General features: G+C 37.9%; 2 protein-coding genes and 2 long non-coding RNA genes across 4 annotated transcripts; 2 read left to right on the forward strand and 2 right to left on the reverse strand.

Annotated features, from left to right (window-relative positions):
- Positions 1-1,256: 1,256 nt before the first annotated feature.
- Positions 1,257-2,450, reverse strand: LOC126264208 (uncharacterized). Its single transcript, XR_007546967.1, has 2 exons — positions 1,694-2,450; positions 1,257-1,630 (listed from the first exon to the last, which is right to left on the reverse strand). It is a non-coding gene; the product is annotated as an uncharacterized LOC126264208 (long non-coding RNA).
- A 4,064-nt stretch (positions 2,451-6,514) lies between these two features.
- Positions 6,515-7,254, forward strand: LOC126264220 (uncharacterized). The gene is made up of 3 exons (XR_007546984.1): positions 6,515-6,717; positions 6,807-6,963; positions 7,210-7,254. It is a non-coding gene; the product is annotated as an uncharacterized LOC126264220 (long non-coding RNA).
- A 213-nt stretch (positions 7,255-7,467) lies between these two features.
- Positions 7,468-9,278, reverse strand: LOC126264854 (uncharacterized). The gene is made up of 4 exons (XM_049964448.1): positions 9,114-9,278; positions 7,879-9,067; positions 7,674-7,817; positions 7,468-7,475 (listed from the first exon to the last, which is right to left on the reverse strand). The coding sequence occupies exons 1-4, from the start codon at positions 9,276-9,278 to the stop codon at positions 7,468-7,470; spliced, it is 1,506 nt and encodes a 501-aa protein (XP_049820405.1).
- A 255-nt stretch (positions 9,279-9,533) lies between these two features.
- Positions 9,534-12,242, forward strand: LOC126264864 (uncharacterized). The gene is made up of 2 exons (XM_049964499.1): positions 9,534-9,560; positions 10,245-12,242. Exons 1-2 carry the CDS (start codon positions 9,534-9,536, stop codon positions 12,240-12,242), a joined length of 2,025 nt encoding a protein of 674 aa, XP_049820456.1.
- The last annotated feature ends 5,689 nt before the right edge of the window (positions 12,243-17,931 follow it).

Here is a 17,931-nt window from a genome sequence, read left to right on the forward strand (position 1 = left end):
TAATTCACGTAGTTGATTTTTTAAGCAAGAAGTAGTGACCGGCAAATTTCAACTAGGTACTGAATTTCTCTCTTTCACGTTTGGTTGGATTATCACCCTCAAACAACACTAAGATACCAATCTTTCTAATTTTGCTAATTTTATGTCAAAATTTATTCAGATTTCTCATGTCTAGATGACAAGTTCAAATAATGACAACACAACTTATAAACAAATTCAAATGACAATTTTCTGTGTAAAAATTTGCAATCTAGCTCTATCATTTGTAATTTTGATGAAATTTTCATCTACTTTAGTGCATATATATTTTAAGTGTCTCAACGTTTTCTTGAGAGCTAGTAACCACCACGCACGTTTTGACAACTTGCTGATAAATTAGACAACTTGGGCATGTTGGGGTATTTTCATTCTGCTTAGTTGCTAATCTTATAATCGCGATTATAGGAACCTGGGATCATATTAAGTAGTATTTTTCTAGAAAAACTACTTTACCGTGCAATAAGGTATAACATAACTGAAAAGAAAGATAAACATTCAAGAGGTGAGTAGAATATGGGGCACTTGAGACAGACAGCGTAGGTGTGACGTCACGCCTCCCCCCTCCCCTCTGGCGCCAGTGGGGCACTTGAGACGAACAGCGTAGGAGTGACGTCACGACCCTGTCGGCACGTGCCGCCCATCTGTTTGGGTGGTTGCTGGCCTTTGTCGGCAAGTGAGCACGCGCCACCCCTCTGTTTGGGGCGGTTTGTAGCCTTTGTCGGCATGTGGGCACGCGCCACTCATCTGTTTGTGATGGTTTATAGCCTTTGTCGGTATGTGGGCAAGCGCCACCCTTGTCGTGGGCCACCTCAGACCAAAAGCGTAGGTGTGACGTCACGAGTGTATGATATGCGCACCTTTCGTGGGGCACTTCAGACCAAAAGCGTAGGTGTGACGTCACGAGTGTATGATATGCGCACCTTTCGTGGGGCACTTCAGACCAAAAGCGTAGAAGTGACGTCACGAGTGTATGAGTCATGGGCCACCACCACAGACCAAAAGCGTAGAAGTGACGTCATGAGTGTATGACATGCGCACCTTTCGTGGGCCACTTGAGTCCAAAAGCGAAGGAAGACGCGTATGCGCGCATTTGTTTATTTTACCTGTTCGTGGACCACTTCAGACCAAAAGCGTAGAAGTGACGTCACGAGTGTATGAGTCGTGGGCCACCTCAGGCCAAAAAACGTAGGAAGACGCAAGAGTGAATGAAAATGCAATTAATTTATAATTATGATTTTATTATTGTGTATTTATATAATGTATAATGTTTATTATTATTTCGTAACAATTTGAAATGTGGCAAGTGGCTTGGAGTAACCACCAATGAGTTGCTGACCTGTGAATACAAGCAAGTATTTTTCCGGTTCAAACTTCTCGATGTTGGCCTCCAGTACATGGGTCGCTCGATTCGGCAGAAACACTACAGTTTTTTCCAACTCCACCATGACACTTTTACCGAATGTGCCATTCACTATCCTCATCCCGAGTATCAAATGACCTTCTCCTTCCTGTAGACTGGTCAGCTTGGATATGGGTTTTCTGTTCTGATCGGTTACAGCGTTGATTTGTTGCAAATCCATGTTTCTGTTCACTGCTTAGAGAAATATTCATATAACATACATTTATACAAAAGTTATTAATTATTTGTACTTACCCTGATTAATGATGATGATAGTGATGATGATGGTGATGGTAAAGCTGCCACTGATGGAATGACAGCGATGAGAATGAAAATGTAAAAAGTAAAGTTCACCCTCACCCTCCCGACCAATAATCACAAAATAGTGTTGGTGGTGGTGGTAGTAGTAGGCGTGACTTGACAGAGTAAATCCAACTTGTCTGTACAAGTTATCAAATCTCAACTTGAATGAACGACAATGATGCACAATAAAAATACCCTAGTCGTAAATTAAAATGTATGTAAATAAAACAATGAAATAGAGTATACAGTATTTATTTCACAAAATGGATAATATTTTTTACAAATATAATTACTAAACTGATAAACCTACAATAATTACAATATAAATTTAATTATTATTAATGTAACATTCGTACATATTCTAACAATTACAAACAATTATCGGTATGAAGAGGAAGAAAAGGAGAGGGGAATGCCGTTGTCAAGATTTCTATTATACTACATATTATACCATTTAACAAAATAATATTTTCAATGTCGCACCTGTGTAAAAGTACACAACTGTCTGCTCGATATAAATTTACACAATTAAATATCGGATCGTATGATAAACAAATTTCTTCGGACACTTTTTGAAATGTAACTGATAAACTGCTCATCTCCTCCGGTTGCTCAGTTGAAATATTCTGAATAATTCGAATAAAGTTTATCCATTCTTCAATGTCAAAGGACACGTTGGTTTCATCTTCACAGGTGTTCACTATTCTAACTACAGATGTACAGTCTCTGACAACACTTAATCCACACTCAATTTCATATTGGCAAACATGACTGAATTCGTGGGTGGTGCAAAACAAAAGATGTTTTTCTTTTTGAATCTCTACTTGAAAGTTCCTCCACATGCGATCCAACTCGGCATTGTAATTGATGCCTTGCTCCGCAATATCCACAATTGTTGTTCCACAAGAGTCCGTAAAGTTCATCTCGTTGTCTTTTTCTTTTTACGTTATATATTATTACAATTTTATTCACTATTTAGTCTGCACGGACCGAGTTTTGAAACTCTACTAAACATACATACACATACACAAATAACGAAATCTCACCCAACTAACCCCCAGAAAATTGTACAACAGGTCTCGACAGATCTCAACATGTCTCTACAGGTTACTCTACAACGTTATTTTTGTCAATCCATTCTTCTTTCTTATATCCCAACCATTTGACGAGTAATAAATTACCCCGTCTACGTAAAACCTTTTCGATTAGAAACAGGTCAGGGTGTTTTGTCTTTTGCAGTTCTTGTTCATAAAAACCACCATTGATTATAGTACCCTCAAGATCTTTTAATATGTACGTTCTCGGATTGCTGTGCACCACTTTGAATATCTTGAAAACTTCAGCGGTCCAGTTTGGAGTGTATCCCTTTTCAAACACATGTTTTGCTTTGCTAATTCGTACAAAATCACCGACGGAAAATTTTCCCTGTCCCGTCCATATTTTAATGCCAGCATACACATCTCTGTATAAACGTTCTTCATTTTCCTTGTTCACATCCGACGGTCTCATTTTAATTGTTCGATGCACTGTATTGTTATAATCCGACACTATTTTAGGAATTACGTCTAGCCACTTGTATTCTCCATTCAGTGAAAAATGTTTATACAATTTCTCCTTTATTGTTCGTATTACACGTTCAGCCATCGCTGCTTTTTTGCTGCTAAACGTATTGTAATGATTTATGTTGTGCTGCTTCATCAGTCGCTCGAATGAACTGTTGAAATATTTTGTGCCCTGATCAGTTTGAAGATTTTTCGGTCGTCTGTCCGTCAGTATTTTTGCAAATGCTTTTGCCACCTCGGTCCCCGTCTTAGATTTTAATGGTTCCACCCATAAATACTTTGAGAAACTATCAATCACAACCAGTATGTATTTATAGTTTCTATTGTATTTGGCATACTTGTCCAATATTCCAAGATCTGATTGCCACAAATCATCCAATCCTTTAACAACGGTTTGTCTTCTTGGAAAATTTATACGCATCGGTCGGTGTAGTTCATTTACCAGGTCAATTTTATCGTTGTGGTGTTTGCGATTGTTGTAGTTTTTGTTGTTGTTGCTGCTACCATGTCGAGTCTGTTTAGCCATCTGTCAACTGAAGGGTTTCACTCACACTTTACTGATTATCTGATTGTGTCGCTGGATCTAATCGGTTCATGAGCCATGATATCCATTCTACAGTTTTATCCAATCTCTCTTTTATAACAATTATTTCGTATTCATGATCCTCAAACCTTTTATCTACATATTCCTTGTTTACTGCGTCGAGAAGGTTCGTGGCTGCCAAGACATTACACAATTTTCGACTTTTACAATCAATATTTCCGTCTCGAGTAAACTCAAAGGGTAGTAAGACGGGTTTGCAATTTTTATGATCCTTATTGGTGAACTCTTTGCGTGAGGACTGTCCGAACTTGTTCAGCCCCATTCTTACACTGATTAAAATGCATTAAATTTTTTTAATTTATTATTCCACTCTCTTTTAGTTCTTCAATGATTGAAATAATCTCATTGTCATGTGCGTTATTTCCGGCATGTTTTGACGAAACCAATAGTTTTAGACGTTGTACCAGTTCGTTTACATCATCCCAATAAACGTATTCGATGGGCTTATTCAACGTATTACAGGGTACTCGTCGTTGTTGCCGTCGTCGTTGTTGTTGTTGTTGTTGTCGCTGTACTTCACATCCTCCTCCTCCTCCTCCTCCTCCTCCTCCTCTACTTCCATTGCCAGTTGATGAGCCCTTGTTTGATTGTTCCATAAGCGGCTTAATCACTTTTCTGTATTTCAGCGTATTCGTGCCTCTTATAGAGCCATTAGGTGCATAATTTCTTCGATGTACATTAGTACACTTTAAAATTTCTAAATACGCTTTTGTATCGTGTCTTGTAAAAAAAACGGGTCTTTTTTTAAACAACAACTCGTAAATGCCTTTTCGGCCGTCGTACGTTCGACCTCCAATTGTAAAACGATCCAGTTCGGTATCGAAATTAATTTCAGAATTTCCAATCAACCATCGCTCCGTTTCTACATCGTACTTTACACCGTACGTTTTATCGACCTCCCTATTTTTAGAGTCATTTAAATACAAGTCCAAGTATGAACGAGTCAAAGGAGTGTAGACGATAGTCGACATGTCGTTTGTGCTGTCATATGAACCATCACTGTTACTGTTCTTGGACAAAGTTGATTGTTCCGGATCGTAAAAAATTTCATCTACAGATTCTAACTGTTTGGAAACGTCATCGTCGTCATCGGCGTCCATTTTCTTCAATTGTGGTGGGTCGCTGTACAACTTTTGCTGTGTTGTTGCTGGTGTGGTCTGTTTTGCAGAATTTTTAAATTTGGCCGTCAATTCAGTTAATGGTTTGGTGATTGGGGTAAATAGTTCACCCAACACTGCTTCACTATCCAATTTGTCTTGTTTAAGTAACTGGTATTTTTTTCGTATGTTGCGGGATAATTCATCGATTTTACGCATAACCTGAGTATTGTTTGACGACATTGTCACGACTGTTTCCGTTGTATGTTAAACTTACACTTTTATATATTGATCAAATCCTTTTCGGAAGCGTCCATTGTCCAGAGGAAAATCTTTAATAATCACTAAACAACCATAATTTTCCCTCCAACAGTCGCAGCACAATTCCTTGAATCGTTCGTACGCCATGTCGGGAGACACATGTTCGTTGTACACATACTTTAAATTTGCGAATGAGTTGCTTGGATACACTGGTGTATGTTTGTGCTACAAACATGGCATCGATATTCTTGTGTCTACACATGGAGTAATACTCGCGAATTTTATTCTGTTTTTCACATATAACATCGTCAAATATAAATACCGAATTGCATTTAGCTTCCGACGGTTCAATCAACTCATCCTTGTTACTAAACTGAAAATATTCTATTCCTTTGACACGATTTAAAACGGCTTCGAGCAGTTTGTACTTTGGCTGATACAGAGTTTTTGAATATACGTAAATATTTTCAAAACGTACTCCGTTCGGATCGTAAATTAAAGCCAGTAGTGCATTTGTTTTTCCACAATTTGAAGGTCCAATAAACAGAGCTCTGAATGAGTTGGGTAACAATTCACCATGCCTTCTGTTTTTTACACCTGTTGCTGCTTCGTCATCAAGATAATCTAGATTTTCAATGGGTAACTTTTGACGTTGTTGTATGTACTGCATGATTGGTTTGTCTTACACTGAAGCAGTTTAAAATTTTGACTAGGTATATAAGTATTTTACAAAGGAATAAAACAAAAGATAAATTTACAGCAAAAAAAAAATTTATTGTTATTTCTTGAGCAACTCTCTTATAATGCCTAACATTTCAATTGTACATATCATAAGTTTATCGAAACTCTCTGGTTTACATAAAAATTGTAGACAGTGTGATGGATTTATTGCCTCTGAAGAATCGGACATCGAAGATAAGGACGGTGATGATGCGGTAATGTGTGAAGACAACTCAGCGTCTAAACCCATCAGTTGATTGCTTTCGTACACTGCACGGAATATGTAAAAACATTCACAAGTATCGGGTCCCTCGACAGTCGTTGGATTAGCCCAAATACATGATTCAAAATGTGTACCAGAAGATTCGGTGTAAATCTCGCGCACATTAACAACCTTCTCAATTTTATTTTTATACAGTTCAAGTCTCTTGATTTTTTCCCGATCTATACACGTTTGAATAAATTCTGCAATTTTTTCTAAGGTGTACTTGATGATCGGTGACAGCGACGGCGCCGATGACGACGACGGCGACGAAGAGCTCGGTACCGATGACATTTCGAAACTAAACGTTAAATATAGACGGTTAATTAATTTATAGAAATTCATTACAAATACGGAAATATGAAAATATAATTTAGGTGAAGGGTTTATGTGTTACGACTCTGTGTCGATCCGCTAATGATAAACTGTTCCCACCCAACAAGTGGTTGCAATCTTATCAACCACAACAGGTTGAAGGATGTTTACGACCCTGTGTCGATCCGCTAATGATAAACTGTTCCCACCCAACAAGCGGTTGCAATCTTATCAACCACAACAGGTTGAAGGATGTTTACGACCCTGTGTCGAACTGCTAATGATAAACGGCTCTACCCTATTTAGGATTGATTATAATCTTTAGGCAAACATTAAAATAGTTTTCTCTCAAAATATTTTTCCCACCCAACAAGCGGTTGCAATCTTATCAACCACAACAGGTTGAAGGATGTTTACGAACCTGTGTCGATCCGCTAATGATAAACTGTTCCCACCCAACAAGCGGTTGCAATCTTATCAACCACAACAGGTTGAAGGATGTTTACGACCCTGTGTCGAACTGCTAATGATAAACGGCTCTACCCTATTTAGGATTGATTATAATCTTTAGGCAAACATTAAAATAGTTTTCTCTCAAAATATTTTTCACACCCAACAAGCGGTTGCAATCTTATCAACCACAACAGGTTGAAGGATGTTTACGACCCTGTGTCGATCCGCTAATGATAAACTGTTCCCACCCAACAAGTGGTTGCAATCTTATCAACCACAGCAGGTTGAAGGATGTTTACGACCCTGTGTCGAACTGCTAATGATAAACGGCTCTACCCTATTTAGGATTGATTATAATCATTAGGCAAACATTAAAATAGTTTTCTCTCAAAATATTTTTCCCACCCAACAAGTGGTTGCAATCTTATCAACCACAACAGGTTGAAGGATGTTTACGACCCTGTGTCGAATCGATAATGATAAACTGCTGTCATTTTTAGGATTTTTTTTTATTATGATATTTTTACTACTCGTACACACAATTAATTTTACAATACATTTCTTGGTGTAATTATTCTAACTACAGGTTTACATTTTAAATTTCTAAATCTAAACGGATTTTCGAAAACATCCCGCCAGCAATTCATTGCAACAATACTTTCACTTTCCTTGTTCTTGTTGATGTTGCTGTTGTTGTTGTTGTTGTCCGCCGGTACGTCGACGTCGACAGGCTTGTTGGATTCCATGTGTTTACTAGTGTTGTGGACGTTGTGGTGTTTACACAATGAAATATTTTCTCGTTCTATTCACATTGTGATGCCGATATTCAACTTATATTTAAGTCACAGTGCGTACAATTTCACTTAGCGGTAGATACTCCAAAACACAATCGTGCACGATTACGCAATATGCCTTTGTTTTCTGGGGAAATGCGACCCTCGATTCAATTTCCAATTTAACATCTATAGTACCCAGTTTCAGTGCTGTATTTCTTTTGGAGCAATCAATAACAAATATGGTATTATCCTTAAACGTTGAATAATCGAGTAGAGGTTGCTTTACTTGGGATGCATCATGTTTGAAATTGTTAAAAAACTGAGTATAGTTGTAATGCGATTCGGTATAACTGTGTTTGGCAAAATTCAAACCCTGTCGTTCAGCTGGATAATATTCACCGTTCAACACGACCCGTACTTCCGAGGCGTGCATATTATCAAAGACGGTCGTATCAACCGAATCATTTTCTCTTTTGTCCGATTGAAAAGCAACAATTACAAATCGTGGACTCTCCACAGCTGTACATGTTTTCACACCCCAAATTTCCTTCGTTGATCCAGTTGTTAATTGTGGCAGTTCATGATATTCCCATCTTCTGAATGGTAAAAGTATAGGTTTATCATTTTTTATCGAATCCAACAATTTTATTTTCAGCATGTCATTTGGAACAACAATGGGTGCTTTTAGACAAATGTTGGTCATTTTGATGATACCTGAGGTGGGCGCTGTATCTTTCAAGGATTTACACACAATAGCATCTAGATCGCTTCGAGCTCTGACCAATCTTAAGGTGTGTTTGCCAAATTGAGCTAGTTTATAGTCGATAAATAGACCAAACAGATGATGCAGTGGTATTCTTAAAACAAACGTTGACTTGTTCTTGGTCGTAACTAGATTGTTTGGGTAACACCATCCTGCCGTACTCAAAATATTGCTATCCATTTGATTGTAACAAAGATATCCTCTAATTGTGGAGACGATTCCCGGTGTACGAACAGAGTCCACTTCTTTTCCGTTTAGTTCGTACGTGATATTGTCAAACATAAATGCACCAGCATTGTTGACCAGTGAAACTTCACCTTCACCTCCATCTCTTCTCAGCTCCCCTTCAATCACAATTGCCGCCTCGTGCATCAGTACCCGGGAATCCCTCTGGTTTATGGAGATTTCAATAACGTCATTATTATTGAACGATTTTATGTATGGGTAATAGGTGCGAGTTTCCATTTTTTGAATTGTTTCGTCGTACCGTGGTTTGCGGTAGACCTCGAACACCTGATTGTACAACGACATTGTAACCCAGTGATTGTAAAAACAATACGTTGTCTAGAGTCAAACGTTGCTTCGGCCTGCGCTTCTGCTTCTGCTTCTGTTTCTTCTTTTGCTGTTGATAATTAAGCTGATTCACACACGATGACGGTTTTTCATATACTGATGGATTTGTACTGTTGTTGTCCGAATTATAGTAATCGAAAGTCAAACCCATTTTACGTGAGCTTTTTCAATTCCAATCGGATAATAATTTCCTCCCCTCGGAAATTAACAGGTTCAAAATTTTGATCCAAAATCTGCAGTGAAATGTTTGAAATTTGATTTCTGTTCACTACGGGGAGATAGATAATATGTCTTGGCGTTTCGTCAATCGCGTAGCCAGGGTTGCTGTCCAATGCAAATTCGTAGATGGTGTGTGTCGGTCTGTCCTTGTAAAATGCACCCGTGGTAATGTTACAGTCGATATGTAATGTTTTCACCTTTACTATATCCACAGGTAAGTCAGATTCGTAAAGTGTTCCTGTTTCTAGAAGTTTTGCCGAAAAACCCAACAATTTCCCAACAGAAGACGGTGTGCTGAAGTCAATTGCAAGTGTTTCGCTATATATTTCGCACTTGAGGGTGTTATGGTTAGGTTTTATCGATAAAATCTTTCCTTCCGCTAACTCGTCTTCAATGGAATCTTGAATAATTCTCTTTCGTAAATATTTTTCAATATCACTTATTTCATATGCACCCTCGGGGATTTCTATATATCCGATACGATTGGCTATGTTCCGGTAGTTAAACGTATTACAATTTGAATCAATATTCGGAATACTGTTGTACGAATGAAATCCAATTAAGGCGAGCCCGTACTGTACTTCGGGATCCAACTGAATAGGATTTACAAAATCGATATTTAATATGTGGCTGGTACTTGTAAGAGTAAATATATATGACATTGCTCTCACAATGTTTCAAATAAGACTGAGTAATAGTTTAGCTCACTGCTTATTTAACACAAAATAATAGAAAACGCAACAACAATAATAACAACAACAACAGCAATTGTGGATGTGTGTGTGCGTGTGTGTGTGCATGTGCTGAATTTTACGGTCCGAATCAGATGAAGCCCGAGGACCGACATACGTTTTTAAACTGGCATCAAGAGCATCAGAATGATGTTTTTAATTTCCAGGAGGAAATCGTGGCATATTGCAAGTCGGACGTTGAAATACTAATGAGAGCCTGTCTTTCATTTAGGTCGATGCTTCTTAACGAGTGTAAGGTTTGTCCATTCACCGAAGCAACAACAATAGCATCAGCGTGTAATAAGGTGTTTGCACGAAACTATCTGGAAGCCGATACAATCGCCGTTATTCCCCGTGGTGGTTACCGATTGGCTGATAATCAATCGGTTATCGCTTTACAATGGTTGTTGTGGGAGGAGAACGTACGAGGAATCACCATACACCACGCCGGTACAGGTCGAGAACACCTAGTAGGAGGAGGACTCAAAGTTGACGGTTTTAACGAGGAGCAGCGTCAGGTATTCGAGTTTCACGGTTGTTACTTCCATGGATGCACCAGCTGTTTCAAATTTCACCGAGACACATCGATTGGAGGAGGTAAAATGGATACCATGCGAAATCGTTACGAGGCCACCACCATTAAAACGACTCGACTTCGCAACCTGGGATTTGAAGTCATCGAAATGTGGGAATGTAACTTCCGCGCATTATTAAAACAGAGTTGTGAAGTGCGTGATTTTGTCGAAAACCATCCCGTGTTGACAACAACACCATTGAATCCTCGTGACGGTTTTTATGGAGGTCGAACCGGAAACACTGTTACATACTACAAATGTAACGAGGGTGAGCGCATCAAATACATCGATGTATGTTCGTTGTACCCTTTTGTGTGCAAGTACGGCCGATTTCCTCTAGGACACCCCACAATTTATGTAGGATCTGCAGCCCGGGACATTGATTTATCCACCGTAGATGGCATGGTGAAATGTAAAATTTTACCACCCGCGCAGTTGTACCACCCCGTTCTCCCTGTCAGGATGAAGGGAAAGTTAATGTTCGCCCTTTGCAACAGCTGTGGTGAAAGTTCACAGCAGCGTGAGTGTTGCCATACAGAGGAAGAACGATTGTTCTCAGGGACATGGGTAATTGCAGAAGTCGTGAAAGCATTGGAAAAAGGCTACAGGATTGTGGAAGTGTTTGAAGTGTGGACCTACGAAACGCGTCAATACAACCATGCGGCGGGTCAGCCGGGTTTATTCACAGAAATGATGAATAAATTCATCAAAATTAAACAGGAAGCCTCCGGCTGGCCCGCGGATTGCATAAACGATGTGGTGAAACAACAACAATATCTGGTGGATTTTGAAGAAGCTGAAAAAGTGAAGCTAACACCGGAACGCATCGAAAATAACCCTGGTCTTCGATCCCTCGCCAAATTAATGTTGAATTCGTTCTGGGGAAAGTTTGGACAACGTGAAAACCAACCACAAACGACCATCGTCAACGATCCTCAGGAATGCTTTGATCTCCTTGCGCATCCGTCGAAGAATGTCAATAGTATAACTCCTGTGAATGAACAAACTGTTGTAATCAACTGGGAGTACGCCGACGAGGCTGTGGAATCTCTGCCTACTGTGAATGTGGTAATTGCAGCTTTTGTTACAGCACAGGCCCGTTTGAAGTTGTACGAATATCTAGAGATGTTGGATACACGAGTTTTATACTACGACACCGATTCCGTTATCTATGTGTCAAGCAGCCATTTTCCAGATCCCCCGACTGGAAAATTCATTGGGGACATGACCGATGAGCTGGAGGCTTACGGTATCGGTTCCTACATCACGGAATTTGTTTCGGGCGGGCCGAAAAATTACGCATACTCGGTGTGGTCAACGACGAAGCAGTGTATCGAACATGTTTGTAAGGTGAAAGGGATCGCCTTAACATACAGTGCTTCTCGGCTGATTAATTTTGAGAAAATTAAACAAATGGTTCTAGAAAAAACAGATCCCATTCATTTGACGTCGATGAACTTTGTGCGGACAAAAGATCATCGTGTAGTAACCAAAGAGGAGACAAAGACCTACAGAACGAATTCAACGAAGAGACTCTTCATGGATGACAACAGTTCTCGGCCATTCGGGTACAAGGTCCCTAGGAACTAATTAAGTGGAAATTAAAAATTAATATAATAATATAAAAAAAGGTAACTTTGAATTATTAATATTATATAGATATATATGGTACATACAATTTGTCTATTTTGTTTTTGATATATTCAACGCGTACAACCGGGTGAGAAACGGACTTGTACACTCAGCTTACATCGCAGCCACCACAACTACACTTATGAGCCTCAGTCAAATAATCAATAACAAAAAAAAGGTGTATCACTACAAAAATTACCATTGAATAATTAATATTGTATATGTATGTTTTCTGTTTAGAAACACGGTATTTGCAGCAATCAACGACTGGGATTCGAAAGCAACAACGAAAGAAAGAACTTTTTCACCTCTTTTTCATGTATCGAAATAACAAAATGTATAATAAATTGTAATATAAATGTACAATAATAATAATAAATTGTTAACTTATTGATATGTTTTTGTTTTTAATATGTAATAAATCATAATTATAAATTAATTGCATTTTCATTCACTCTTGCGTCTTCCTACGTTTTTTGGCCTGAGGTGGCCCACGACTCATACACTCGTGACGTCACTTCTACGCTTTTGGTCTGAAGTGGTCCACGAACAGGTAAAATAAACAAATGCGCGCATACGCGTCTTCCTTCGCTTTTGGACTCAAGTGGCCCACGAAAGGTGCGCATGTCATACACTCATGACGTCACTTCTACGCTTTTGGTCTGTGGTGGTGGCCCATGACTCATACACTCGTGACGTCACTTCTACGCTTTTGGTCTGAAGTGCCCCACGAAAGGTGCGCATATCATACACTCGTGACGTCACACCTACGCTTTTGGTCTGAAGTGCCCCACGAAAGGTGCGCATATCATACACTCGTGACGTCACACCTACGCTTTTGGTCTGAGGTGGCCCACGACAAGGGTGGCGCTTGCCCACATACCGACAAAGGCTATAAACCATCACAAACAGATGAGTGGCGCGTGCCCACATGCCGACAAAGGCTACAAACCGCCCCAAACAGAGGGGTGGCGCGTGCTCACTTGCCGACAAAGGCCAGCAACCACCCAAACAGATGGGCGGCACGTGCCGACAGGGTCGTGACGTCACTCCTACGCTGTTCGTCTCAAGTGCCCCACTGGCGCCAGAGGGGAGGGGGGAGGCGTGACGTCACACCTACGCTGTCTGTCTCAAGTGCCCCATATTCTACTGAGGTGACACACAATTTACTTGGTTTACCTATATGCTATATGCAGAATCTTAACATCTACTACATGTCTGATCGGTATTCTAAATAAATGATTTTCCAAGTAAATTGCGTCTCAATTCTTGACTCTGTTATAGCGTAAGCTTTATTTTCAAGAATAAGATATTTTTTCGCATTGTAAATTAAATTATATCAGCAGAATGCTACACAGTTAACTGTGACAGGAAAATAGCTCCTCGATTATTATTATAGGATCCTGTGTCCAGAATCATTTATTTAGAATCATCTCGACAATTTATAATAACAACTTTGTATACTTGGTAAGGCCTTTATAAAATCGGCCAACAAGCAAAATGAAATAACTCCAACATCAGTTGACAGTTAGTTGTCAAAACACACGTACAGAACCAGAGTTCTCAAAAACTTATTCTCTCGTTTTAAGAAATTGTTAATAAATAATTTCATTATTTATTCCATATAGTATTATTCAAGTCTTAACCATTAATTTAAACCACACACATTTTCCATTTAAATTTGATTCACTGATGTTAATCATCAAATTTGACTTTCCTTAGACATTATGTGTTATTCCTTATGAATTACATCTGAAATAAATTAATGGCGTGTATGTAGTTGTTGATTTTTTGAATGGTGAGACACCTACTGTTCTAAAGTTTCACAGCATCTCTTGAATGTTGAAATTGTTAATATTTTAAATTAAGTTTTGGGAACAGTTGTAAATAACAGTTGCTAGGTTACAACAAGTGTTCTATTGTTTTTTAAATTTGGATTCCCTTAGATACATAATTTATTGCAGTTAATCAAGGCGGAATATTGTAACAATTACATTAATAACGAAATATATCTATTTTAGAGCCCTGATTTCAAATAGTGTTAATTAATCATGAAACTCTCGGAAATCAAGCCACATGAAAATTTCCCGTGGGCTTTAATTTTGCTGTATCAAAATATTACCAATTATATTTAAAGTTCACTTAAATAAAGTTAGGAGATAAGATATATTAACAAAACACCAAAATGTCTTAGAAACTGTAAAAAAGAATCCCTATTTGTATATATATCAAAAGTTAACCAAAGTTATACAATATTACAGAGTACAGAGAGTATTTAGTGTAAAATATCGTGTTATATATACCGCCCCTTTGGTTGACTGAATCAACGCACTACAACGCCGTATAATCAAATTGAGACATCCCTAATTAAAAATCGCTCCGTTATTTTCCTTCTTTCAAAAAAATCTTTGGTCACTGTGTTTTTCATTCTCTTCTACAATATGATTTATTCAATCAATTTTTGAAGATAATTTTTGCAATACCCTCAAAAATTATTTCTTTTTACAGATTGCAAATTTAAATAAAGTATCTTAAGAACTCCATCTACATCCCAACGCATATGGAGAGTTACCACCACGATATTAACATATTTTTGAAGCAAGTATGGAGCATACAGGTAAAGCAAGTAAATTGTGTCTCACTTCTTGAATGTCTATAAGAGCATAAACTTTCATTTCAATTATGATATACCTTATTACAGATATTTTAGAAGAATACTGCTTAATAGGATACAAGGCTCCCAGAAAATTGTGAAATAGTGTGAATTACTATTTCATGATTTGGTTTATAAATTGTGATAACATTATTTGAACTTGTCATCCAGACATGAAAAATCTAAATAATTTGCGACATAAAATTATCAAATATGGAAAGATTGGTATATTAGTGTTGTTTGAGGGTGATAACTAAAGGTGAAGGAGAAAAATTCAGTGCTTAGTTGAAATCTGTCGCTCACTTATTCAAGCTGAAAGAATCAACTACGTGAATTTACTGTTTATTTAAAAAGGTGAAATATTTAAACAGTTACAAAAATAGCAACTTACCGTCTGAAGGTTTAGATTACTAGCCCTGAGAGTCACTGGAATCAAATCAGTTGCAGATCCCTCTTTGACATTTATTGCTGCTGAATAGATTGCTGCTAAGAGAAGTTTCAACTATTATAAGGTGAGGAATAGAATTGAAAACAAGATAACTAGCCTGATGTTTAAACACATAAATAAAATTTTAATTAATTTGTAATTACAAAATAAAGCGAGTGGGTGTGTGACTGAGTGACATTTTACAAACTTTCAAGTTTCAATAGCAACGAATTGTTTGTCAAAAAATAAAATAACATATCAAATTATGTTTCTTTATGGCATATGTCAGAAGTATGTAATTTAGAAAAAAGTTGTCTTCTCACAAGCAAATTTGATTTGGTTCTTACATTGTATTAATATAACACCAAATTGTGGTTCAGTTATATCTTTTCTTATAATTCGTTTTAATCCACGGTCTCAGCAAATTGACAGAGCAAAGTAATATCGTGATGATTTTTCAATTTGTTATAATATTTTTGATGGTAGAACTGTTTCGAATCAATCTCATCCTTGTATTTCAACCTACAGTGGATGACCATAAATGAGATTCCCAAATATTTATATATATATATATATATATATATATATATATATATATATATATATATATATAGTTATTTAGGAAACACCTTTGCCGTCATAAATTACAGATTAAAATATAAGCAAAAACAACTACAGCACCATTCTAATATTATAATTACTATAAACATGCTTAATGCTCAGATGTTAGATGAGTTGAAACGTATGCCCATACTATGGAAAACTTTCCATAAAATGAAAGTACCTGCTTTAGTCCTCAGCCTTTTTGATAGATTGTGATTTTTTCTTGTACTTTTTTCGGATTTCTTGCATATTTTTTCATATTTCATAGCCTCAGAGAAAATAGCATGCCCTCAATCTCCGGAGATCTATCTTTCAACACTCTAATCCGGAGATTGCATGCTTGCATGATATCCAACCCTGTGAATCCGACAGATACAAGAGACCTTGTCTCTTGGCTGTCTAGACCTCTGCGTCTCTTTGGGACATCTTTTCTTTACCATGTAGCGATTGTTACGTACCTCTTTAGTTTTCCCTTCTATTTTCCTAAACCTTTGTGGTTAATTACTCTTAGGCCATGATCTTCGCATCGGTGCCCGGAGAAGCCTCCTTGTTCCAATAAACAAAAATCATAATTTATTCTGAAAACAAATCAATGTGTTGTTTTATGGAGAGTTATTCTGTGTTTAGTTGGGAATTCCTGTAAGTATAAGTAATGAATTTAACCAAAATTATTCCCTAAAAATAACAGTTTGGTACGATCGGTTTCATTTCTAGCACTACTGTACATAAGTATTTCTTCTAATTACCATTTTCAATGAGAAAGAACCTGTTTTGTATGTGTAATAGTTTCTGCTCGAAGGACCAATGTTTTTTATGTGCTGGACTAGTAAAACTGCCAAGTTTGTGATTTTTCTGTTTATTTTGCTCGGAGCATCTGAACGTTGTGTGTTGCTCTCGAGCTGACTTAAAAGTAAGTAACTTAAAGCTAATTCACCCTAACTAACTAAGGGGAGGGGGTTGCGCATTAGACGTTGCCAATGTTGACAAATGCTCTAACATGCCGCCAGCCTTGAAAATACAATTTTCAATAGACAAATTGAATATAATTAATACATTGGAAATCAGAATAGGAGTCATAATAGAAAAGTCAATCACAAGGTAGCGCACACACTTTCGAAATTGCTCGTTTTAGCACACCGGTTGTGCTTTTTACACTCACTACACGCACTTCTCCATCTTCACCAGGATGTAACTCAAGAATGCGTCCCATACGCCACTGTAGAGGGGGCAGTTGATCGTCCTTAATGATGACAAGATGTCCTGGTTTGAGGATGTGTTGACCCGCTTGTTTCCATTTCAACCTGGCTTGGAGTTCGGACACGTACTCTTTTTGCCAACGTTGTCAAAAGTGGTGTTTCAGTTGATCCAGTCGTTGGTAATTATTGAGTCGGTTGACAGGAATGTGGGAAAGGACAGGTTCAGGAATTGAAGTTAAACATTTGCCAATTAGAAAATGACCCGGCGTTAACGGAGATAAATCATCTGGATTTGTTGATAATGGACTTATTGGACGCGAGTTGAAAACTGCTTCAATCTGTGACATTACCGTATAAAACTCTTCAAACGTAAACTTATCATTGCCTAATATTCACCTCAAGTGATGTTTAAAGCTTTTAACACCAGCTTCCCATATACCTCCAAAATTAGGTGATCGCACAGGAATGAAATGCCACGTAATACCTTCTTTATTCAAGAATTGATTAATATTATCTACGTTAGTGTCAACAAACAGAAATTCTTCTTTCAATGCGGAGTCTGCACCAACAAAGGTGGTGGCATTGTCGGAATATATGTTGGAGGGCAAACCTCGTCTAGCGATGAACCTTTTTAACATTTGTAAAATGTTGCGATGGACAACCTCGTATCCAACAAAGAACAATCGTGGAATCTGACCAAAATAATTGTGTTTGAATGTTGAGTCTGATTGATCGTCGTACCTTGTCTGTTAATTTTGCGTGTAATGT

Source organism: Aethina tumida, chromosome 1 (assembly GCF_024364675.1).
Source record: "Aethina tumida isolate Nest 87 chromosome 1, icAetTumi1.1, whole genome shotgun sequence".
In the NCBI taxonomy this organism is placed as follows: domain Eukaryota; kingdom Metazoa; phylum Arthropoda; class Insecta; order Coleoptera; family Nitidulidae; genus Aethina; species Aethina tumida.